The sequence below is a fragment of the Lichenostomus cassidix genome, chromosome 1 (assembly GCF_008360975.1).
Source record: "Lichenostomus cassidix isolate B80296 chromosome 1, HeHo_3.0, whole genome shotgun sequence".
NCBI classification, from domain to species: Eukaryota; Metazoa; Chordata; class Aves; order Passeriformes; family Meliphagidae; genus Lichenostomus; species Lichenostomus cassidix.
The window spans coordinates 1,364,235-1,390,193 of NC_139479.1; the positions used below are offsets into that span (position 1 = coordinate 1,364,235).

The following is a 25,959-nucleotide window of genomic DNA, read 5'->3' on the forward strand; positions in this document are numbered from 1 at the left end:
TTTTCTTTTTTCTTTTCTTTTTTTTTCTTCTTTTCTTTTTTCTCTCTTTCTTTTTTCCCTCTCTCTCTTCCTTTCTTTTCTTTTTCTTTCTCTCTTTCTCTCTCCCTTTCTCCCTTTCTCTCTTCTATTTTTCCTTCCTTCCTTCCTTTCTTCCTTCCTTCCTTCCTTCCTTCCTTCCTTCCTTCCTTCCTTCCTTCCTTCCTTCCTTCCTTCCTTCCTTCCTTCCTTCCTTCCTTCCTTCCTTCCTTCCTCCCTTCCTTCCTTCCTTCCTTCCTTCCTTCCTTCCTTCCTTCCTTCCTTCCTTCCTTCCTTCCTTCCTTCCTTCCTTCCTCTCATTTTTCCCTATGGATATCTTCCCTTCACTTTTCCAGCAAAACCTATTTCCACACTCTCTCCTCTCTGCCTTTTCTTCCCTCACCTTTCCAACCCATTCCCTGCTCTTTGTCTGACCTCATTTATCACCCCAGAGAGGGCAAGACAGGGCAGTGCTGGTGCCCTCCTGCTGCTCCTCCAGGCTCTGGAGATGCAGGGAGACATTTCCAGGGGTTCTCTCCATCCCTGGTGAGCCCCAGATGCCCTGCTGGCGTGACTCCTGCAGGTGCCAGCCTGGTCCTGGACTCATCCACCTGCAGCTCCTGCTGGCCAGGGCGGGGAGAGGTGAGTGCTGGAGACCACAGGAGCCTGGCAGAAACACCCAGGGATGGATTACAGCCATTTGAAATGTCTCCTTCCCTGTTCATGGAATCCCTGAGGCTGGCAAAGCCCTCCCAGCCCCTGCAGTCCCAGCTGTGCCCAATGGGCACCTTGTCCCCAGCCCAGAGCACTGAGTGCCACAGCCAGGCCTTCCTGGGACACCTGCAGGGATGGGGACTGCAAACCTCCCTGGGCAGCTCCTGCCAAGGCCTGAGCACCCTTTCCATGCAGAAATTCCTGCTGCTGGCCAAGCTGAGCCTCCCCTGGCCCAGCCTGAGGCTGTTCCCTCTCCTGCTGTCCCTGTTCCCTGGGAGAAAAGGATGACCCCCCGGCTGTCCCCTCCTGGCAGCAGCTGTGCAGAGCCACAAGGTTCCCCTGAGCCTCCTTTGCTCCAGCCTCAGCTCTTTCCCAGCTCCCTCAGCAGTTTTCCAGCCCCTTCCCAGCTCTGTTCCCTGCCCTGGACACTCTGCAGCCCCTCCAGGTCTCTCCTGCAGCACCAGAACTGGACACAGCCCTGCAGGAGCCTCTCAGTGCCCAGCACAGAGGGACAATCCCTGCCCTGCTCCTGCTGGACACACAACTCCTGATCCAGCCCAGCTGCCATTGGCCTCTTGTCCCCCTGGGCACCCCTGGCTGTGTCCAGCTGCTGTCACAGCACCCCCAGGGCCTTTCCTGCCACTTTCCTACTTTTCTCCTTTTCAACTTAACATAAGTGTTCACCTTTATGTCATGTAGTAGAGTAGCACTTGTTTGCTGGTAGATTCCTTCCCCCATGAACTAATTAATCCTGAATTCAAATTTGCCAGTGGTTTTGCATGGAAAATTGCTCATGTTTATGGAGCTCTCAGGGATATCAAAGGCACTGTGCTCCACAGTTATTCACAGGCTGGGTTGCAGAATGAGGAGCATTGTTTGCTCTTGGGATTTGGAAAATGAAATCCACCTTATGCAATGAGAACTGAAAGCATCACCAGCTCTACTCTTGTTCAGCCAGCAGTAAATCATCACCCTAATAAAATCAAGAGTTGCCTTTCACTAAGTGTTGTCTTTCCTACAGGCCGAAGGGTGCAGGAATTCACAGGAGCTTTTTTCCATGCAAAGCAATTTGGGTTTCATTGGTGTCTGTTGGTATTGATCACCTGAATTTAATCTACAAGAAGATGAGGGAGCCTGAAGTGGCCAAATCATAGATAAAAACACTGATAATTGTAATGAAACATGCAAAAGGCTGGCAGAGCTGGGATTGTTCAGCCTGGAGAGGAGAAGCTTTGGGGTGACCTCATTGTGGCCTTTTGGGGCCTGAAGGAGCTGCAGGAAACATGGAGAGAGACAATTGCCAAGGGCTGGAGGGACAGGACACAGGGAATGGCTGCAAAGTGCCAGAGGGCAGGGAGAGATGGGATCTTGGGAATTAGGAATTGTTCCCTGGCAGGGTGGGGAGGCCCTGGGATGGAATTCCCAGAGAAGCTGTGGCTGCCCCTGGATCCCTGGCAGTGTCCAAGGCCAGGTTGGACATTGGGACAGTGGAAGGTGTCCCTGCCATGGCTGGGGTGGAACTTGATGGGATTTAAAGTCCTTCCCAACTCAAACAACTCTCTGACAGAGGATGCAAACTCCAGTGGTTTCTATTCCAAAGTGTGATCTGATCCCATTTTTGGGAACCTTACCAAAGACATTTGCAACATCTCTTTTTGCAGCTATCCCTGAGACTTCCTGAGCTGAGCACCAAACCCTGGAAGCTCCCAGAACCCCTGATCCTGAACTGAGCATTTTTCCCAACACAGAGAACCCAAAGAAACCTCTGCCACAAACCTGGGAATTTACTGCTGGCAATCAAGCCCAACCTGAGAGCAAAACCACCATTTTTTAATGGCCCTCTTTAATACCCTTTTGTTTTTCAATCCTTTTAAGAGCAGAGCTGCACCAATAGGATGGAAATGGTCAGCTGGAGCCTATTTGATTATCTAATGTGCACTTCCCCAGGTCATTGATTGCCTCACCGAGCACATCCCAGCCCATTGTTCCTCTCCTGTGAACAATCTCCATTTGTTGGGCTCATAACAGGCTGAATACACAAGGAAAAGTTAGGAATGAGTTTGCCAAGGGTGTTGTGTGTACTCAGCACATAAAGGAGCCCTGTGAGCCTGTGCACCACGTGGGCTCCTTGGGGACAATCCTGTTGGGTGCAGTGCTGGGTGAAAGGCTTGGATACACCTGAGGCTTTGAAAGGAGCTCCCAGGCTGGGGAGAAATCCCAGAATTAAGGTTAATTCCAAGATCATGTGCCCAATGGCCACCTTGTCCCCAGCCCAGAGCACTGAATGTCACAGCCAGGCCTTCCTGGGACACTTCCAGGTTTGGGGACTGCAAACCTCCCTGGGCAGCCCATTCCTGAATTTTTCCAAATATCCAGGCTAAACCTCCCTTGGCACAACTGGAAACCATTTCCTCTCCCGTTCACCCAACAGCACAGCTCAAGTTTGGAGATGTTCAATCCAGATTTTGAGGGGAAAGAACACCTTGGATTACAAAATCCAAGTGGCATCTTCTGGCACCTGGGCAGCTCCAGGTGAACAAGGAGCTGTTTTCAGTGGGTGTTTGTTTTTAGGGTAAGGAGCCCTTATTTATTTATTTTTTTGTTTGTTTTATTTACCATGGAAGGTAATTTGAGCTCTGGTATCCAGAGCTGGCGTGTTCTGCCAAGAGGGGATTAAAGAGGAGAACGCTGTGGGAAGAAACTGGGCTTGTCAGTAAAGAACTCGGAGAGATTTTATTTACCAGAGTTTTGCAATCAGTGCCTTCAATCCTCCTCACAACTAGGACACTCAGAGGCCAAGAAAATGCTTTGAGGCCCAGTGGGGAATAACCCCTAACACAAGAAAATGTGAAATGATGAACTCTTATCAAACCCATGACCACTTTTGCCATTCAAAATTCAGAATCATGGAATGGTTTGGATTGGAAAAACCTTAAATATAATTTTGTTCCACCCCTGCCATGGCAGGGACACCTTCCACTGTCCCAGGCTGCTCCAAGCCCCAATGTCCAGCCTGGCCTTGGACACTGCCAGGGATCCAGGGGCAGCCACAGCTTCTCTGGGAATTCCATCCCAGGGCCTCCCCACCCTGCCAGGGAACAATTCCTTCCCAAAACCCAATTTAAACCTGTCCCAGGCAGAGATATTTGCTTTAAACACCTCCAGAATGAGATGATTCCAGGTGAGATCAGTCCTGGGAAAGAGCAGGGAGCCAGACTGAGGTGTTTCCATGGAAAAGGAAGAGTCCCAGCAGACACAAATGTCCCCTGAGGGAAGATGCAACCCCAGAAATGAGGAGAAGAGCAGGCAGAGGCTTCACCTTGGAGAGGTGAGAGAGCTAAAGGAGCAAAGACTGAGCCTGGGAAGTTCTCTGGGAGAATCCTGGGAGGCACAAAATCCCTGCCCTGGGTCCGAGAGCAGCTCCACTTCCCCAAGGACGTCTCAGAGAAGGGACTGAGGCTCAGGGAGTGGAAGGGGATCAAACCAAACAAACCAGGAAAAATCACTGTGCAAGTCCAAAACTGAACTGGGAATACTTGTCCCTGCCTGCCAGCTCTGCTCTCAGTACCCATCAGTTCTCCCGTGGTAAAAGACATGGACTGATTAATGAAAATAAAACTGTGCCTGGGCATGAGCTGCCAAATTTTAGAGCTGCCCAAAGATTCAGGGAGAGGGTTTTCCAAAGGCAGCTCCATAACTGTGATGGATTTCTCCACGGTTTGAGAACCATCAAAAATCCTCCTGAAACACTTTGCTGCTTCCTCAGTTTTCTCAAATGCTCTGTAGAAATGAAACGCTCAAAACTTTCCCTAAAAAAATCACAGAATGACTTTCAAAGCTAAGAACAAAATACAGATCTCTCAGCCTCTCTGCCTGGAACTCAAGATTTCCTTTTTGTTATTTAGAGTTATCCTTGAGGATGCTCCCCGTGGTGGCAAAACGTGGGAAAAAAAGCAGAAGAAAAATTGTTGCAGGTGGAGGTGTTGCTTGGGGACTGAGAACATATTTGTTGCTTTATCTGCTGCTTTTTTAATCCCAGGAAGTGCCAGGCACTTGGAATATGAAGATTGGTATCTTAAATATATCGACACTTGGAAATCTTGTGGATTAACCACCATGACATAACTCTTTCCATTAGAGCCTTAAGTTGATGGAAAAGCCAAACAATTTCAGCCCTCTTTTTTATTCCCTCAAGCTGGATGTGAGTAGCCCAGGGAGGCTCCTGAGCAAGGCTGGGAAGCTGGGAATCCTTCTTCCTTTCCCTTTCCTTTCCTTTCCCTTTCCTTTCCCTTTCCTTTCCTTTCCTTTCCTTTCCTTTCCTTTCCTTTCCTTTCCTTTCCTTTCCTTTCCTTTCCTTTCCTTTCCTTTCCTTTCCTTTCCTTTCCTTTCCTTTCCTTTCCTTTCCTTTCCTTTCCTTTCCTTTCCTTTCCTTTCCCTCTTTCCCTCTTTCCCTCTTTCCCTCTTTCCCTCTTTCCCTCTTTCCCTCTTTCCCTCTTTCCCTCTTTCCCTCTTTCCCTCTTTCCCTCTTTCCCTCTTTCCCTCTTTCCCTCTTTCCCTCTCTATTTCTCTCTCTATTTCTCCAGCTCTCCTGGAGCCCCTTTAGGCCCTGAGCTCTCCCTGAATCCTCCTCCTCTCCAGGTGAGCATTCCCAGCTCTCCCAGCCCAGATCCAGAGCAGAGGGAGAAGATTCTAAGCATTCTCCTGCCTGTCCTGAAGAATTAAAGACAAACGAAGACAAATGAAGAGTATTGATTGAGTGGAAGCAAATGTGGGCCTGCAGAGCATCTCCTGGGCCCTGCAGCCCAGCCACACCTGGTGTTCTGCACTTACAGAGCAAAATTCATCTTAAATTCCATCCCTGTGTCTCTGATGAGCCCCAGGCAGACATCCAGGATCCTGAGGAACCATCTCCTCATCTCGAGCCTAAATTCATTGACAGTTTCCAGGAGAACAGCTCGTTCTGGAGCCAGCACTGGCCTTCAGCACAAATGGTTCTGCTCCCTCCCTGCTGCTGAACCTCTCTGTGCTGTGGTTAATGACTGTAATTATCCTTCCTCTCCCCCTTCCTCCTGGAGAACAGATTCTGTCTGGCTCTGCCTTTAAATCAAGGCCTCCAGTCCTCTGTGGATCCCACCAAGGTTGTCTCAAATTGGCAGAATTGCTTTGTCTCCAGTTCCTCCCAGGCAAATCTCCCAGGGGAAAGAGGAGATTTCTAATGCCAGACAGCTGGAATTCCTGAGGCTGCTCTGGTTGCTGGGCTGCTGCTGGGTGTCCCAGCTGATAAAGCAGAGATGATGTGTGACAGTCACTGGGTTTTAGCCCTGTCAGAATTGGAGTTTGGAGAGGATCCAAATGGAATTACAGACTTTACAAATCCAATGGAAGACGTGGCTCCTGCCGTAAGGAGCTGATTCCTCAGGGGATGAAATGATTGAGTAAAAAATGATGTGGAGGGTCAGAGCCAGGAAAAAATGGACAATATATTAATATATAATAATTATATAATAACTGCAAGTTATTTAGCTCTATTATGCACATCTTATAGGATCATGGAGTGGTTTGGGTTGGAAGGGACCTTAAAACTCATCCAGCCCCACCCCAGCCATGGCAGGGACACCTCCCAATGTCCCTGGCTGCTCCAAGCCCAATGTCCAACCTGGCCTTGGACACTGCCAGGGATCCAGGGGCAGCCACAGCTTCTCTGGGAATGCCTTCCAAACCAAACCACTCCATGATTCTCTAAAACAGGAAGTTTACATATAAATTTCTAGCAGGGAGGTGTGAAAAAGGAGGGATTTTTCCTTGGAGTGCATTCCTGTGGGACAGAATTCCAGATGAATTGTTTTGTGAGTGCCAAACCAGTTCATGTGCTCATCAGCTTGGAGGCAAACTGGTTTGTGACACCAAGGGACACCAGGATGAATCTGCAGCTGATGACACTTCAAAAGTGCTCCTTGAAAAGGAAAACTGTGGAAGTCACTCATGGAATTCTATATAAATATTATCTGCTGAGCAATAATTGCAAATCACATCCTGCACTCTGAGGAAGAAGACATTTCTCTCTAGAAATTTTCTTTTTCTGACAGAGCCAGTTGGAGCCCTGCCAACCACACAGATTTGGTTGGCAAAATATTTTGGGAAAAGCATCACCACTTCCACCAATTTCCCATGGCTGTGACACTCGAGCTCTGGGTCCAAACCACGGGGTGACTTCAGCTCCTTCTTGTCATCACACAGGAGTTTTGGTGGCTGCTGGAATTGGGTGGAGTGGGAAGAATTCCTTACCCAGAGCAGGCTTGTGGTGAAAATTCCCAAGGGGAGTTAAAGATCCATTAAAGGGGATTTTCCCTGATCAGGACCCAAATCGTGGTGGGGAAACCTCTGGCAGAGAGGATGTGTGACAGTCACTGAATTTTATCCCTGTCAAAATCAGTCTCTGGAGAGAATCCCAATGGAATTACAGACTTTACAAATCCAGTGGAAATTAAAGGGGATTTTCCCTTTAATTTCATGGATTTCCATGCAATGTCCAGGATGGACATGACCCAAATGGTGGTGGGGAAACCTCTGGGGATGGAGAGAACATCCAGAAATGCTGGATCCAGCCTTATCCAGGGGAGGAAGGAGCAGGAAAAGTGCCAAGCTCAGGCAGGACTGGCTCAGCATTCCAGGGAATGTGCTTTGGGATGGACAGGTGAGGTTTTAAATCCAGTGGGAAGGTGGAATCTGCTGGGAAAGCACCACTTTCTGGGTTAAAGGCAGGGAGACACCGACGGGTCCAAAGGGAAATTAAATATATCAGTATTTAACCTATTGCACAGTGGGAAGAGCTGGAAAATCCCTCATCTCTGGATCTGCTGGGGCATCTGGATCATGTTGAGAACATCAATCCTGATTCCCAAAACTGCCTGAAAACTGCACTTTGCAGCAGCAAAATGAGGGGGCAGAATGAAAATCCCATCAAATCCCCCCCGAAACGCTGCAAATTCTTCTGATTCCATCAAGCTACAGCTTGTTCAGCTGAATTAAAAGTGGAAATATTAAAAACTGGGGCTCAATCCAGGCGGAGAAGGAACAAAGCCGCTGGAATTCCCTGGTTTCCATGCTGCCCTTGACTCCCCTGGTGCCTTTCAGCAGTTCCTGGGAACCCTGATAAACCCAGGCTGTGTTTTTTTGCACAAGATCCCGATAGCAAGGACCTTGAAATGTCTCTGAAACAAAGTGTGGAGCACCTGGAGGAAGACAAAAGCCTGGCTCGGAACAGAATAATCCCTCAGTCGTTGGGTTTTGTGTTCATTCAAAGAGCTGAGCTTTAAATGATCTCCCTTGCTTCGCTTTCAGGGCTAATTCTTCCCTTCAAGATCTGTCAGCAATTTTATTCCAGCCTCTCGTTTCCAGGGATTTTAGATTTGGTCATAAAAGTGTGAAACTTAACATCTAAGGTTACAACAAAAAAAAAATTTTTTTTTTTTTTTTTTTGTTTGAAAAAGCAAACTCAGGTATTTTAAGGCTAAAAAACCCTAAAAAAGAACCAGGAGTGTGTGGCTGAAAGTGATTATTTGTTTTCCCTAGAGAAAATAGCTTTATTTAATTTCTTTTTAAACCTGGGGGTAATTAATAAATCCCCAGGTGAAAACATCCAAAGAGCTGGAAAATAGTTGAGAATATTCAAGGTTGGATGGAGGTGTCCCTGGTTGGTTTTAAGGTTCTTTTCCAACCCAAACCATTCTGTGGTTCTATGATTCTGTGAACATTTTTGGGGCTAATTAAAAAAAAAAAAATTGAAGTTATTTAATTGCACATGTTTTTTGGATGATATTCCTAACCCCATTTATTTATGCAATTTATTAACTCCACATCAGTGCCTCCGCAAGAATCAGTCTTGGCCTGAATTTTCAAATATTTCTGTTGGCCCTGCAAAAAAATTCTACTGTAGAGGAACCTATTTATGGCAAACTCTTGAATTACAAGTCTGCCCACTCTGGTTAACATGAACCACTGTAAAATCAGGAATTGTGGATTTAGTTTCTGGTCCAGCCTGGAGTTGGGAGAAACTCAGCCTGAATGCATGGATAGATATATTTATATTAATCCTGAATTTATTATAAATGCAAATTGAAATGTTGAACAACCCCTCAGCACAGCTCACTCTGCTGTTTTTATAATAATAAAAATAAAATTAAAATAATAATTATTTTTTAAAAATATTATTTAAAAATAATAAGAAAATGCTCACTCTGCCTGTTTTTTTTCCCTCTGCCCAAAGAAAGGGGTGAGCTGAGGTCGGAATCTCCTTTTTCTGTGCGTGGAGGTCAAAATCCTTTGACATTTTACACTTCTGGCACAAAGTAATCTCTCAACTTAAACCATGTGGTGGAAGCTTTTCCTCCCCTCCTGCTCCCCTTTGGTCTGGGAATTGGCCATGGTGAAAACTTCCAAGGGAACAGGTGGACTTGGCTCCCTCCTTGTGATATGAAAGAAGCAGAAAACTCGATTAAAGCGATTTATGGGCTCTGAACTTAACTCTTCCCATGGATTTGTATCCATGACACAAAAGCTTTTCTGCTCCCGTTCAACGCTTGCTAAAACAGGATGTAAAAATGAACCTCAGTCCTTTTCTAGCTGGAAACCTCCACAAATAAACAGTGGTTCAGTGGCATGGCAACCTGATCCTTGCGACCCAAGAGCTGCTCAGAGATGTCTATTTTAGTTTTGTAAATTTTTAAAAAAATAAAAGTGGGTTGGAGGAATAGAGGAGCGAGAATTCCTTCCCAATATCCCATCCAAACCTATAATTGTTCAGTTTGCAGCCATTCCCTGTGTCCTGTCCCTGCAGCCCTTGGCAATTGTCTCTCTCCATGTTTCCTGCAGCTCCTTCAGGCCCCAAAAGGCCACAATGAGGTCACCCCAAAGCTTCTCCTCTCCAGGCTGAACAATCCCAGCTCTGCCAGCCTTTCCTTCTCCCTTTCCTCCCTTGCCTTTTTGGCCACTTTGGGCTCTGAAACTCAATACACAAAAATAATAATAAAAATAAACTAAATATCCCAACTCCTTAGAGATCACACAGGAGATCAACTCAAACCCAATCCCATTTTGAACACAGAGGAGAAAATGATGGTGCTGGAGCTTCTTCCCACCCCATCCCTTTTTCCTGCTGTGATAACACAACCCTGAAAAGATGAGCTCTGGAAGTTAAAATGTGGTGGCAACAGAGAGAGGCTTCAATTTGGGGTTTATTCTCCACTGCAAACCTCAACAAATTCCATCCTCAATGGGTAACACATGTTTGGGAGGCAGAGAGGAACCAGGAGAAGAGGAAGATGAGGAAACATCCATGTCTGAAACACACTGAAAACCCATTTGGAAGAGCAAAGCCCAACCACCTCCTGCAGCTATTCCTGGATCTAAAAACCTATTGGGATTTCCACAGGGAAAAGCCATCCTGGGTGTTCAACCTGATATTTGAAAGTGTTCCCAAGGAGCTGAAAAATGTGAGTTTGCCACCGATACCTCCACCCACGCCTCCCCTGGCAGCTGAGCAGCCACAATGAAATGGGTTTTCTTTTATAGGAACAGAGCCACGAGCAGGAGAAACCCAATGCTGTTTGTTTTGCAGATCAGGGAGGGAAGTGAGGGGGCAGTGAGGGGTTGGATTTTCACCTGAGCTGAACTGGCATTGCTCCAGCCAGGGCAAGGAGCTCAGTGTTGCTTCCAGTTCCTTTTTTGCTTCGTACAGAACGTGATAATTTTGATTTTTAGCTGTCAAAATCAGTAGGGTTTAGTAGGGTTAAGTTGGATATTGGGGAGAAATTCTTCCCTATGAGGAAGGCCAAGATTCCCCACAGAATTTTGTGGCTGTTCTGGATCCCTGGAAGTGTCCCAGACCAGGCTGGAAGGGGCTTGGAGGAACCTGGGATAGGGAAGGTGTCCCTGCCCATGGTTTGGGTTGAAACTCAACGGTCTTTAAGGTCCTTTTCAACCCAAATCATTTCTTAATTCCATGATTCTCAAAAATACCCCAAACCCAGCAGATCTGCAATAATTCCACAGACCTTCCAAGCCCTGGGAATAAAGGAAAGCACTAAATGTTGCCTTAGGTGAATGATAACATCTCCTGCCTGCAAGAAGGAGCTCTCAAAATAAAATCCCAAAATAACTTATCACAATTCCCAGTAACTAATCCTCCCCAAAACCCCAGCAGAGAACCTTGACTGAGCCCATTTCATTCTGAATGGAAGAAGACAGGAAAACTCGGATAGGAACAGCACCTGCCAAAACCAACACTGTCCCACAAACTCATTTCTGGGGCCATCTCTCCATGAATCTGCATTTTTAGAGGAACAGCTCAGTGACCTGACCCACTGCCCGAATTTCAGCTGGGAATTTCATCAGACTCAGCTCTGGGGATTCCAGATGGGATTCCAAGCTGGATGACCTGGTTTCACCAGAGCCTGGGAGGAAATCAGACTCCTGAGTCACCCTTTCACAGGTTTCCATCCCACAAAAATACAACCCACTGGAACACCAGCAGCCACAGAAACACCTCCAAAGCAGCCTGTCCTAAGGAATCTCAGCACTCAGGGACCATTTTTGGGGGGATGAAGCACTTTGCAAAGCTCTCTTTGCTGCTGCCTTCCCGCGAAAGGAAGGGAAAAAAACTGGGAAAGGTCAAAGCAAGGCATTGACGGTATTTCCCTCTCCCTCCAGCATATCCATTCACAAATATCCATCAGGAAATTCCCTTCCACATGGAAAAATGCCTAAGTTTGCTGGACAACAATGGCTTTCGAGGTATTATGAGGCACAGGTGAAGACTGCAAACCCCACGAGCTGTGCTGACGCTGGGAAAACACAGAATGGATCCCTTAATGGATCTAAATGGATCCCTGCCAGCCTTCCCAAAATTCAAAATTCCATCGTGAAACTCCTCTTTTCACTCCTTAAAGGCTCCCACGACTTAAAGACAACCAAGGGGAGCCCAGGAGAGATGGAATCCCAGCAGGACCTGCGAGCCGCGGCGGAGCGCGGGGATGGCAATCGGCGAGCGGAGGGGAGGATTTCGGGTACTTACCCTGAATCTGACTCTGAGGCTGAGGGTTAAAAGCTGTGCTGTGGTTCAAGGAGGCCCGAGGGTTGGGTGTGGGGGCTGGGTGGTGTGGGCTGACCCGCATGGCCGTGCGACGCAACTGCTCCAGCTCGCTCAGGCGCTCAGAGAACGACAGGCTGCCGGGCTTGGTCTGCTCGTCTAGTTTCTGCCGATGTCCTAGTGCGGGAAGCGGGGGGAAAAAGATGAGAAAAGCTCACTTTGGTACATGAGGTCTGCTGGTTTGGGTTGGGTTTTGTGGTTTTTAGGTGGTGTTTTTAAGGCTTAAGTCGCTAAAGTGGGATGGTTTGAGATTAAACTGGAATTACCGAGTTTTATCGTGGGGCAGCCTGAGATGTGCTCTGGGATGAAGAACCAGATCTGCTGGAAATTTTGGGGCCTCCCTACCCTTCCCACAGGTTCTAGAAGGAGGGAATGCCCCCTGAGCTAAACCTGTGCTAGGAAAACTCCTCAAAAACCCAATCCCAGGTTGTCACCAGGCACCACAATCAAGTGCCACAGGGCTATGAAATAACAAACCCAAGTAAAATCCTGGTTTTGGATCCTTTTGCAATGGTTTTGTGGTCAGGAAAAGCACATAAACAGCAGGAGCTGGCAGAGTTGAGACTGGAATAATGAGGGTTCTCTGGGTGGAATTGGGAGCTTCAGGAATGTGAGGTTCCATCAGACAGGCAGCTCTGAGAGGAAATGCTGAATTTAGAGCATCAGCCAGGGCACAGGGATTGGTCGTGTCCATATGGGAATTCCAGGGTCCAGCACATCCCAGAGCAGCACTTGGAGCAAAATCCAGGGCTGGGAGGGGACAGGGAAGGTCCTGGAGAGCCAGGACAGCATTGGGACACATCCAGGTTCACCCAGGATGAGGGAGATGACAAATTTCTACCTCCCACTGTCCCTGGCTGCTCCAAGCCCCAATGTCCAGCCTGGCCTTGGACACTGCCAGGGATCCAGGGGCAGCCACAGCTTCTCTGGGAATTCCATCCCAGGGCCTCCCCACCCTGCCAGGGAACAATTCCTAATTCCCAAGATCCAATCCAAACCTATAATTGTTCAGTTTGCAGCCATTCCCTGTGTCCTGTCCCTGCAGCCCTTGGCAATTGTCTCTCTCCATGTTTCCTGCAGCTCCTTCAGGCCCTGCAAGGCCACAATGAGGTCACCCCAAAGCTTCTCCTCTCCAGGTTGAACAATCCCAAATCCCTCAGCCTTTTCAAAGGTCACAGCCTGAGGCTGCCAGAGCTCCAGGGGTGTTTGGACAGCACTGCCAGGGATGCCCAGAGTGGGATTGTTGGGTGTCTCTGCAGGGCTTGGATTCGATGATTCCTGTGGGTTCCTTTTAATTCAGGATACTCCATGATTCTGTTCCATGAATTCTGCACATTGGATTTGTCTCAGGATATGAACTGCCTCATGGACCTTCGTGCCTTATCAATTCCCCTTCTTTCCATCAGCCACTGTCACCCTGCCAGGAACGCAGGTCAGATCTCCAGCCCAGAGGTCAAACACCTTTATTTTTCTACTTGTTCCCTTGAGGAAACAGGGGAATTTGTGACAAGACAAGGTGGAATGGCCTTAAGGTGAAGGAAGGCAGGGAGAGATGGGATATTGGGAATTAGGAATTGTTCCCTGGCAGGGTGGGGAGGCCCTGGGATGGAATTCCCAGAGAAGCTGTGGCTGCCCCTGGATCCCTGGCAGTGTCCAAGGCCAGGTTGGACATTGGGGCTTGGAGCAGCCTGGGACAGGGGAAGGTGTCCCTGCCATGGCTGGGGTGGGAATGAGACAATCTTTAAGGTTTTTCTAACCCAAACCATTCCATGATTACATAAAAAGGTGGCATTATACTTTTTTTATCCACCATGCCCTATTCCACACACCCCCTTAGCATTTAATCCATAAACATCCCTAAAAATCCCCTTCCCAACACAGAATATCAGTGAATAAGCAGCAAAATTTCTCTGCAGAGCCCTGCAGGCCCCTTCCCCTACAGAGAACTCTTTCAAGCCACCCTGACAGCTCAATCAACACACAGCCCCATTTTATGCACTAAAAGGAAAATGTGCATTTAAAAGCAGTTCCCAGTAGCTGCATTGCTAAAATTAAATTTTATAACTCGTCTTATGGTTCCAAATCTCAGTGGCTCGGCATTTCTTCCCGTTGCCAGGCCCTTTGGCACAGCTTGAACTGTCTCAGATTCCACACTGTGCTGTAAATTATCCCAAGGGGAAGGGGGGAGGAATTAAAATATAAAAAGACATATTATATAGCAGCGGTTTCATCATTAAAGAGACCCATTAGGGCTTCAAAAAAAAAAAAATAGAAAAAGGAGGGGAGAAGCAAAGACAGATGAAAAGGACTTTTATCTGCCATTCTGGTTGGTCAGGAGCAAATGCTGCATTTGTCAGCAGAGAGAAGCTGGAAGTTCCTCCAGCCTTGGGCTGCTGACCCTGGATGGGAACGCCAGCGAGTGGAGTCACACAAGATGTGTAAAATACCTCATCCTGGGGATTATTTTAAGCTCCAGCAGGCTCAGCCCAGGGCTTGCAGAGCCAAGAGCCACATCCTCCCAAAGCCAGCCCTGTGCTGCCACTTATTGCTGAATTTAGATCCTCCCCTCATTCCTGCTTTTCAGTGAGTGCAGGAGGCCAAGTCTGACCTCCTGCTGCCTCCCCATCCCCTCCCAGCTCTGCTGAGTCCCTCAGGCTGTTCCCAGGCTGAGGGGAGATTTCTCACAGGATCCCAAAATCCCTGAGGCTGGAAAAGCTCTCCCAGCCTATGGGACAAGCTGTGCCCAATGGTCACCTTGTCCCCAGTGCCACCTGCAGGGATGAGGACTCCAAACACTCCCTTTGAGCGTTTAACAACCTTTTGAGGAACAAAACTCCTCCTGATGGCCAAAACTCCTCCTGATGGCCAAAAGTCCTCCTGATTTCCAAGATCTCTCCATACCCTGCATCCACCAGGTGTAACTCCTGGGTATCTCCAGCTCTTCCTGTGCTGCCCCAGAGCATCCAGCTGAATTTTGGGGGTGCTTCAGCCATGCAGGGGCACAGCCAAAATTCGTCTCATCCCTCAGATTCGTGGAAATTCCACTCCTATCCACGCACTCAGGGAAGAAAGATCAGCACCCAGTTTTTCCTAGGGAGAACTCTGCCGGTTTCGCACCTCAATCTGAAATTTGGGGTGGCAAACACTCCAAATCCACCCCAACCCACTTGCACCTCAAGATGCAGCTCCAGAAGCAGCTCTTTCAGGTTTTACAGAGCCCCATCCCCAGCCAGAAAAAATCTATTTCCCATTTCTCCTGCTCCGACTGCCCAGAACCTGTTTGGCACCAAAGCGCAGAGCCGCGTCAGAAAAAAACGCACCAAATATAAATATCCTCCCAAGCCACTCCGAAAAGCACAGGCAGGGCTTTGTGAGGGTGACTTGGAGTTTTGGGTGTTTACGAGCTTCCCTTTGAAGTCTCCCTCTGAACACCTCGCTAGGGCAGGCAGCTTCTCCTCAGCTCACCCCTCAGATGGCCAGCACTGTCATTAACCCTTTTTTTCCAGCTGGGAAAAAATGGGATGACGGAGCAGTGAGGTGGCACTGACCCTGTGGCAACCATTCCGAGGTGACCACGAGCCCAGAGCTCTTTTTTCTTTTTTCTAGGATGAAAAAGAGCAGCAGGAAGGTGGTTGGGAGCTGGTTGGCTCTGGTGAGCCTCTTGGTGCCACAAATTGGGATGGAAATCACTGCAACTTGCAGCTGCCTCGGCTCGGAGCTCACACGAGGTGGAAGCACTGCATTCTTCCCCTCCCTGGGGTTTTTTTTGCAAGCAGACAAAAGAAAAAGCAACAATTTTACCCCCTCAGGTTGCAGGGTGGGAGTTTGAGATGCTGAAATAAATACAACATGGCTAAACCAAAGGGTTTCGGGACTTTTAGGATTTTTTCAGATTATTCTTTCAGATTTTTTTTATTTTTCAGATTTTATTATTATTTTTATTTTCAGATTTTATTATTTTTCAGATTATTATTTTCAGATTTTTATTTTTCAGATTTTATTTTTTTATTTTCAGATTTATTATTTTCCAGATTATTATTTTCAGACGATTAATATTTATTCTTTTTCAGATTATTTTTTCTGATTTTTTTTATTTTTCAGATTTTATTGTTTTTTTATTTTCAGATTTTATTATTGTTCAGATTATCATTTTCAGATTTATTTTCAGATTATTAATATTTATTCTTTTTCAGTTTTCCGGGTTTTTTTTATTTTTCAGATTTTATTATTTTTTTATTTTCAGATTTTATTATTTTTTCAGATTATTTTTTCAGATTTATTTTCAGGTTATTAATATTTATTATTTTTCAGATGTTTTCGGATTTTATTATTTTTCAGATTTTATTTTCAGATTTATTTTCAGATTATCAATATTTATTATTTTTCAGATTATTATTTTCAGATTTATTTTCAGATTATTAATATTTATTACTTTTCAGATTATTTTTCAGATCTTTTTATTTATTTTTTTTTTTATGTTCAGATTTTTTTTTCCAGATCTTTTGCATATTTTTTTTTCACATTTCAAATGCTGCCTGAGTGAGGTCAGGAGCATTTTTTTTTCAATTTTTTTTTTACATGGAACATTACCCAGGGAGGAGGGCAGGGAAAACATTGGCCCTTCTGAGACTTTTACAGCGAGGCAACATGAAAGTGCTTCCCCTCTTAATGGCAGGAAAATGCAGTTTTATAGACTGTGAGAGGCTGTGGAACGCTCAGCCTTGGCCTGCAGCCAGATGTTGGCCAGTTGTGGATGTGGAAGTGACAGCAGCAAAGTGCCTTGGATCTGTGGGATTCACAGGGTTGGCCCTGCAGGTGCAGCAAAAGAAACAGGTTTCCTTTGCCATCCTCTGAATTTTTGATTTTTCCTTTAAATTCTCAAATTTCCCTTTAATTTCTTGAATTTTCCTTTAATTTTTTTTGTATTTTTCAAGGTTCAGAAGGGCTGAACTGGGTAAAGAAGAGGCTTAGGGAAGAAGCTCCTCTCTTTCTTTTCTCCTTCCTTTCTTTTCTCCTTTCTTTCTTATCTCCTCTCTTTCTTTTCTTCTCTCTTTCTTTCTTTTCTCCTCTCTTTCTTTCCTCCTTTCTTTTCTCCTCTCTTTCTTATCTCCTCCCTTTCCTTTCTCCTCTCTTTCCTTTCCCCTCTCTTTCCTTTCTCCTCTCTTTCTTTTCTCCTCTCTTTCTTTTCTCCTCTGCTTTTTCCAGCTGGAATTCTTGTGGAAATCCAGGACCATTCCACAAGCAAACACTGCTGGAATGGATGAATGGATATCCCTGCCCGTGGATCTGGATAATCTTTAAGGTTCCTTCCAAACCAAACCATTCTATGATTTTATGTGGCTTTTTTTTTTCTCTTTTAATCAAGTGTTTTTTCCTTTTAATTGCTCCACTTTTTTTGTCACTTGCTCTCATCCCCTCCAAAATCAGAGTATTAGGACCTGAGGGAAAGGCTTGGAGTTGTGTCAAGGAAAGTTTGGACTGGAGATCAAGAAAAAGTTTAATTTCTCTCCTTTTGTTATCTCCCCTTTCTTTATCTTTTAATTTCAATTATTAAAATATTCTTATCTCAACCCATGGTTTGGTTTTTTTTTTCCCCAATTCCCCTCCCCATCCCACCAGGGAAGGTGGGAGGTCAGTGTGCTTTAGTTGCTCCTGGGTTTAAACCACAACATGAGAGTTTAATTTAGCAGAGCCTCTCTCCTCTGCCCCTACCCCTTTTCCCGTGTGGAAAATGAAACTTTTCACACCCAAAAAGTGGATTATTCACAGGAAAATGCAGTGTCTGGCCAGGCTTTACCAAAGTAAAGAGTGAATTTAAGGAAACTAGTCAGTTTTGGAAGCACTTTGATCCAAGCATCTCCTCTTTCCAGGGCAGGTTTTATTCAGAGTTTTGGTTTGGCTGCAGCTTTAGTGGGGTAGAAAATCACCCACATTTCATTGTGTTCAGTTAATAAACTGCTAAACACCATTCTGTGCCTTGGGGCTAAAATTATTGCAATTATTTTATACAGTGATGAGAGGCAAATATACTCTTCCACATCTTTCTAGGATGTGGAAGAGTATATTTGTGCGTAGTGCAAAAAAATAATATATTCTTGTTAAAAAAAAATTAATTCCTCACTCATGGAATTGTTCAAGGACAGGGCTTGGAGCAACTTGGAATATAGAAGATGTCACTCCAGGGCTGGGGGTGGAATGAGATGAGTTTCAAGCTCCCTCCCAATCCAATTCTGTGATTCTATTGATTAAAATATAACACTTTTATATTATTATCGAGCTGGGAAATGCTTTAAGAAAAGCATATTTATGTTACTAACAACGTCTAAACACTCTTTTCCCACATGCCAGATATCCCAGATATCAAATATTTTGCCCAATCTTTTTCCCTGATTTCCCACATGCAATCAGAAGGATCAGCTCAGTGGCAGAGCTCACCAACCTCTTGGATATGGTTAAAATAGAACAGAAAAAGTCCCTAAAAAGGGAATTAGGAACCCTGTAGGATATTTCCTATTCCCTCAGTGACAAACATTATTGCTGTGGTGAGGACAAACAAGGCAGGCAGAGTTCCAAGGAGATTCATCAGCAATCACATCTTATTTTTCCCCTGGTTTTTGAAGTCCTGGACAGCACCAGCCTCATTTCCAGACGGAAGGAACAGCGTGGCAGACAGGAGATTATCCCAACATTTTCCTGCCCTGCCTGTAATTAGCACTGTTGGTCACCAAACCCCACCTGGCTGCAGGCATGAGGAGCTGGGCAATGTGGGAATGAGGTTGGATATTCCCTGATTCCATGGCCAGGCTGAGCCAGAGCAGCTCTGGGAATGACACTGGGAATGTCACCTTCCTGCTGAATCCTCCTATTAAACCTCCCCTGGCTGCAAAAATCTGCTCCTCACTTGGAAAAACTGCAGACAAAATGATGTTTAAGGTACAATTCTGTGCTGAGTGTTTAATTTTTCCACCAAGTTATTCAATTTTTTTTGGTTACAGAGACACCAACAAGGTGAATCAGGATTTATGGATTCCTTCTCTCCCTATTTTACCCGAGGGAAACCCCAGGGAGCTTCTTGCACCTCCTTTGGGTATTCTGGAATTTTTTCCCTATGTGTTTTAACAGCAGTTAAACAGTATTTAAACAACAGTTAAACAACTGCTTTTTTTCTCATATCTTTTTTTGGTTTTGAATCAGTGATTTAAAAAAAAAAAAACCAACAAAATGACACTGACATTATAGAGGAAAATTTGTAAAAAGGGAGAATCCTGCCCCAGAACAAACCACAGAAGATGGGAGAGTCCAGATCAAGACCCTCTTGCCTGATATATTCCAGCAAAGGAATTGCAATTCACAGAATCCCAACCTTTTTAGGGTGGGAATGAACCTCTGGAGATCACCCAGCCAAGCAGGGTCACCTGGAGCAGTGACACAGCAACTGCTGCTCCATTCCAGGTGGGTTTGGAATATCCCCACAGATGGAAACTCTGTGTCCTCCCTCAGCAGCCAATTCCCAATTTTTTGCCCTAATTTCAAGCTGGGAGTCCTTTCCATCACTGATCCTCCACCCAGCTGTGTTGGGAGAGCTCCAGTGGGGAACATTCCCGGGAAAAAGGACAACTGGAGCTGGGATTTCCCTCTCTCCACTGACTGTGAGTCCTCCAGGCTCTCTCTCCAGCTCTTTCCCTCCTCCTGATGACCACAGAAAATCCTCAGCTCTATCCTGAAGTTCCACAGCCAGAAAAAGCAATCCTGACACATTTCTGAGGCAGGGAATTTTCCCTCCTCTCCCCCAGCTCTGCTGGTGAGGCCTGTGAGGTACAAACAGCAAAGCACAAGTGTATTTCCACTAAAACCACAATTATTCTGTGTAGATCCACCAAAACTTCTGCCCAATCTATGTTTGTTCTCTATTTCTCTCATGGAAATGCAATTATTTTCTGGGCTCACCCCAGGAATTAGGCCATGGCAGTGAAGTGAAAGCCATGGAGAATTAAGAGTTTGGAGGGAAGAGGTTGATCATGGAAGTTAAATGATTTTTCAAAATGACAGCCTTTGCTTTCTTTTCCCTTTCCCCCATCCCAACTATTAAAATCCCAAACCCTTGACAATGTTTGAATGAATCCCACATCAGGCACTGCATTGCCAAAAGCCTCTTTTCTTTCTCTCTGGTTTGCACCTTCCCTCATGGACAAGGAATTCCCCAGGAATCCCCTGGGAATCCCCTGGGAATCGCCTAGGAATTTTCCAGGAATTTCCTGGGAATCCCCTTGGAATCCTCAGGGAATCCTCTCCAGCCATGGCTGGGACTGCAGAGCTGGAGATTTGTCTGAAGGAGAAGGTTCAGGATGAGACCCAAGCAGCCAAGCTCAGGGAGCAACCAGGAAAAATGAAATCCAGGATTCCTCTGTCCACAGGAAAGCTGCTGAAACACAGTCATGGAATGATGGAATATCCTGAGTGGGAAAGGATCCACAAGGATGATCCAGATCAACTCCAGGTTCTGCACAGCTACAATCCCAGCCTGGGCATCCCTGGCAGTGCTTTCCCTCACTTTTCCTGCTCAGGATGAGGACATTTGTCACCTCTGCATTGGCTCCAAACAGGAAAATGGTTGTACAAACATCACAAAGAGGAATTTGTCACACAGGAACATTTCATCATGGATATCTGCAGGCAGGGAAAGTTCCCCATCACTCACCCTCAGATGGCTGAGCAAGGCACCTGCACCTGAAAGGTCAAGTCCTGTGGCTCCTTGTTTGTGTAAACCAGGGGAATTTGGCAGCACAAAATTAAATTTACTCCCTGTGGGTGCCGATCACTCTGTTTGAGGACTTGTAGCTTTGCTCCTGCCCAAAAAAAGGGTCTAACTGGTGCTACACACTTCCCTTGAACTAAAGACCTTTGCTTTTACCAAACCCACTGCCTGCTGTTGCCACACAGCAGTTGAAAATCCCTCTTTTTCCACAGCAATGAGTTTCTCTAATGCTCCACTGTGAACTGGGAGCTCACAAATTTCACGTGGTTCTGCCTGGGCTTTATTTTAAGTTCGGGAACCCTGATTTTTTTTTTAATTTTTTTTTTTTTTTTTTTTGCTTCCCCTCCATTTCTCCGCAGCTGCAGGGAGATATAGTGAGCTACTGTGGAGCCTTTCTGAAAGCAGGGCCTCTGAGAAGTTTCCAGAGGGGATACAAGCAGGTTATTCTTCGCCTTGTTTTCCTTGGCTGGGCCTGAGCAGCTCCGAGTGACTCAAACAGCATTTAACTTTCAAGAGGGAAGTGGTGTGGTCAACCCAAACTGTTTGTGGTGAGATTGGGGAGATACGTGGGGCAGGTAATGAGGAACAGCCCGTGGTGCTGGCTGCAGGCAGGGAGCAGAATAAACAGAATCCTGCAGGATTAAATCAGCACCAGGCCTAGAATTTTTATTTATTTATTTTTTTTCCCCTGTGACACAGCCTGGCTTTTCTGGACTGGTCAGCCCCCGAAGGTGGCCTGGGGGATGTGGTGTTTGATGGGCTCACACTCACACTACAAACTCAGGGGAAGAACAAAGGAATAAAGGTCAGGCGCTATTGAAAAAAAAAAGGAAAACGTATCAATGTTTTGTTTATGACGGGTTAAATTCTTTCTGGTGTCTCCTCCCGTTTTTACACACTGTTCCTAATCTGTTCCAAGATTAAGGAAGGCAGGGAAGATGTTTCCATCCTCCTGTCCCTCCAGGATGTGTTTAAGTGATTTACGAGCACATCGTGTCCTCGTAGGACAGACAGTCCTGCCCTGATGATTCCCAAGCTGAGCTGAGCTGGCTTCTCATGGAATCAGGGAATGGTTTGGGTTCCTTCCACTGGCCAGGTTATTCCAACCTGGCCTCGGACACTTCCAGGGATCCAGGGGCAGCCACAGCTTCTCTGGGAATTCCATCCCAGGGCCTCCCCACCCTGCCAGGGAACAATTCCTTCCCAAAATCCCATCTAACCCTGCCCTCTTCCAGTTTAAAACCATTCCCCTTTATCCTGGCACTCCATCCCTTGTGAAAAATCCCTCTCCAGCTCTCCTGGAGCTCCTTCAGGCACTGGAAGAACATCATTCCCTCCCCAGAATCCTCTCCCTCCTGCTTTGCACAGACACAGAACAGCCTGACCACGACTCCTCATTAACACAGAGAGAAAAATGCATTTCCTCATTCCCCAGCTGCAGCACAGAAGGAATTCCAAATGGGAATTCAAATTCCAAGCAGGAGCACAAATGGAGATGCAGAGCAAAATCTGGATTTTTGGATCCCTGTTTACATCATTCACCATGGATGATAAAGGATAAAGGAAAAGCTTGTTGTGTAACCTGCAAGGAGGGAATGCTGCAGCTGATAATCCAGGCCAGGCAAAGCTGGGGGGAACTGCAATACAGGTGGATTTTCACTCTTTCCAGTTACATTTCAAGGAAAAAACCCAGGGCTGTTCACTGGAAATACTGCACAGCTCCACCCAGCCTTTCCCTGAGACCCCTGGTGTTTTGGGGAACCCATAAATAAGGAATCTCCTCAAAAGCTGAGGCTTCAGAAAAGGTCCTGCACTGCCAAAATCTTCTTGAGCAAACAGGAGTGTCTGAGCTCTCCAGGAGGGGTGGAAAATTCCCTCTCCCCTCTCCAAGCCCCCTTAGGAGCTGAGGAAGAGGAGGTGAAGGAATCAGGTCACAGAGGGAAGGGAAACTCTGAAGGAAAAGTTCTCATCTGCCAATCCTGAGGAACAGCGGGATTGATGCCCCAACAGCCCAGTTTGGCCAGCAAATCTCCTTCCAGGAAGGGTAAAGGCAAAATAAATCCCTAAAACCCACACTAGGCAGCTCCACTGGGGGATCCAACCCCAAGTCCATCTTTTCCCAACTCCAAGTCCATCTTTTCCCAACTCCAAGTCCATCTTTTCCCAACTCCAAGTCCATCTTTTCCCAACCTTAGCATCTGCTTCGAAGCTTTTGCTCCCTCACGTTTTCCTACTCCTGTGGAAAGTGTTCCCAAAAGATCTTCACCTTGTGAATTCTTAAAATCACTGATTTTAACAGCTACAAAATCTTTTGAGGGAGTGCAGTTGAGAGGAGAAAGTCAGACCTACCGAAACATCTTCAGCAATAATTGACAATCACTTAATTCTGGTTTTGCCACAGTTCGCAGCACTTCCCAGGGATTTCAGCAGAGAGAGATCAAGGATCTCTCAAAATTATTAGATTTAAAATCACATTCATTCAATGGAGCTGGAAAAAAGAGCTGTGTGGGGTGAAGTGACTGAGAAAAGGAGTTGAAATTATTTCTAAAGGACTGGGTGAGAATTAACTTCATTCTTAACCCACAGAGCAGCAGCTCTGCCTTCCTGTGTCCCTGATTTCCCAAGGGAGGAGCTTGTCCTGTCAACTCTTTTGTGTTTCATTTTTTAAAAAAGCCAAATAATTTAGGAAGCAAATGTATAGGATCTACTGGATTTCCAGAAAAGCAGTGTTGCCACCTGGTTTCCTATTCCTCATATTTGATTATTTTGTGGAATCAAATAAATGACAAATTCCCTGCCTCACATCACCCAACATCAGTTCTCCTGATGGAGCAGAGAGACAGATAAATGCCATGGAAAACAATCCTATTCCATGTGGAAAAGGAGGGTTTGCACCATGAAACCTCAAGGATGGGAGAGTTAAAAACCCACTGATAGGAGATAAAGGATCCTCACCACCACTGCTCTGCCAGAGAGTGCCAGGCATTCATATAAATTTAATAATCCTTTGCACTGCCAACCAGCTGAACTCCATCAATCCCATCAAGCACATAAAGGGGCTACAAAAAGGCTGGAGAGGGATTTTCACCAGGGCATGGAGTGACAGGAAAGGGGAAATGGCTTCAAACTGGCAGAGAGCAGGGTTAGATGGGATTTAAGGGAGAAGAGCAGCTCAGGGGTGGCTGGAAGATTGAAAGAAAATAATCACATTCCTGGTTATATTTCAAGGCCAAAGGCCTTGAAATCAAGATTCCTGTCTCTCCTTAATGAGATCATTTATCTGTTAGAATTCAGAGATTCATAAATTTTGTTCAAAATTAAGGAAAAAAAAGGAAGCATTTATTGGAAAAGAAGTGACTTTGCTTTTTTACAGAATTTATATCATGGAATGGTTTGGGTTGGAAGGGACCTTAAAGATCTGATTTCACCCCTGCCATGGGCAGGGACATCTTCAGCCCACTGGGATGAAAATGCTTTTTCGGGAACAGTTTGGCTTTTATTATTATTATTATATTGGGAAAAGATTTTTGGGGTTTCCCTAAAAATTACCTCAGGCAGGGCAAGATCTCCTTCAGAGCAGAACCAGCAGCTTTTTTGGCTCCTTCTCACCTCCTGCTCAGCAATACATCCCCTCTCTCTCCATTCCTCAGCATCCCACCCTTGGATTTATTTTTTTCTTCAAAAAGTATTTGGGAAAACAACATCTCCAACAGGGAATAATCACATTTAATGCCCAACTTAACTTTAGACCAACACTAAACCCCATGTAGCCTTTTCCTTTTGCATCACTTCCAGCCACCTGGACCACAAATGAATTTTTCAGAGCTATGTAGGTTAAAACAATTCAATGAGGAAAACCAGAAAAAAAGCACTCAAAAGAAGAAAAAAAACCCCAATTTTTCAGCAGATGTACACAGTAGGTCAAATGGCCTAAGGGAAATATTTAATTTAAGACTCAGACTATTTCTACCAAGTTTCCTAACCAAAAGTATTTTCATCAGGAGCACTACTCTTGATCTGGTTACTGCTAATGATTTTCCCCATGGAGTTAGCTCATAAAAACAGAAATTGCTTTATGAATCATAGAATCAGAGAAGTTGGAGAAGAAAATGATGGGTTAGGTCATCCTGCCCTTCTCCCTGACAGTGCTGCAGCATTTCTCTTCAGAAAAAAAAAAAAAAGAACATTTTGAAAAAGAACATTTTGAAAATAAGCATTTATTCAGAAGTGGGGAATAAAAATGCTCAGTTCAAAAGAGGTTTTAAAAATCCATAATGAAAGCAGGGGAGGAAGAGCCAGGTTTTTAAGTACCTTGGCTCTCTTTACAAGCTGGGACAATGTGAGGAGAAGTTTTGTCTGGGAAGGCACAGACAGGAATGCAATGGCAAAAAAGGACAATGGGGAAGTCCCACACAGGAGAATTGGACAGAATTTTACAAAAAAGTCCCACACAGGAGAATTTATCCCAATTTGAAGTGCAAATTGAGACATGCAAAGGTGCTGCTGGATAAAGAGCTGGAGGTCCCAGCAGGCAGGACCTAATGAACAATGGGATGTGCAGGAACATGATGTCCACAGGCCTTTGTGTGGAGCAAAGGTGGCCCTGTGACAGTGGCATTGTCACCTGTTGTCACGTCTACACATCCCAGAGAGCCCCAAAGTCACAGAATCCCAGGAAGGTTGGAAGATCCCGTCAGGATCACTCAGTCCCACCAGCATCACCCCAAACCATGTCCCCAAGAGCCACATCCAGACTCCTTTGGGACAATCCCAGTGACAGTGACTCCACCACCTCCCTGGGCAGCTCATTCCAAGGCCAGGGAAAAACTGATTCTAATCCTCAATCTGAACCTCCCTGGCCCCTCACACTTATCAGAATCCAGGCTGTCAGAGAACAATCACAAACATCAAGGAAATGCGTCAAAAACTCCTGCTGGAGTTGGTTTTGAACCTCAGCAGATCTCTGGAAGAAAGCAGGATCTCATTTTGCTCCTATTGCTTCCACAGATCTCTGGTGAATCAGGAGAAAATAATCTCAGCCTGTTTGGAATTCCTTCAGCTCCAGTGAGTGAGCGAGTCATGGATCTGTGGGAATGAATGTTCCCAAATATTGATTACTGAAACTAAAACACTCCAATCCAGCATTTGTTTGGATTTGTTTGATTTCCCTCTACATCCCTTCAGGCCACAGCATGCCTGCTTTGATAGAGCAGATCCTGTGCCAATCCATATTTTCATTTTCATATGGCCAATCTGTGTTTTCATCAAAGATATTTAGGGATGAGACACTGGAGTGGTCATGGCTGCTGCTGTGATTTGGAAATCTTGG

General features: G+C 45.8%; 1 protein-coding gene across 3 annotated transcripts in view; it reads right to left on the reverse strand.

Moving 5' to 3' along the window:
• The window catches only part of RUNX1 (RUNX family transcription factor 1), a 154,532-nt gene that overhangs the window by 25,052 nt on the left and 103,521 nt on the right, over nt 1–25,959 (reverse strand). For 2 of the 3 annotated variants that reach the window (XM_085077794.1, XM_085077876.1), the window contains exon 6: nt 11,801–11,992. The exons of the other annotated variant lie outside the window; for it this stretch is intronic. In XM_085077794.1, the coding sequence (XP_084933920.1) occupies nt 11,801–11,992 (192 nt within the window). The remainder of the gene's footprint in view (nt 1–11,800; nt 11,993–25,959) is intronic. 3 annotated transcript variants of the gene reach the window in all.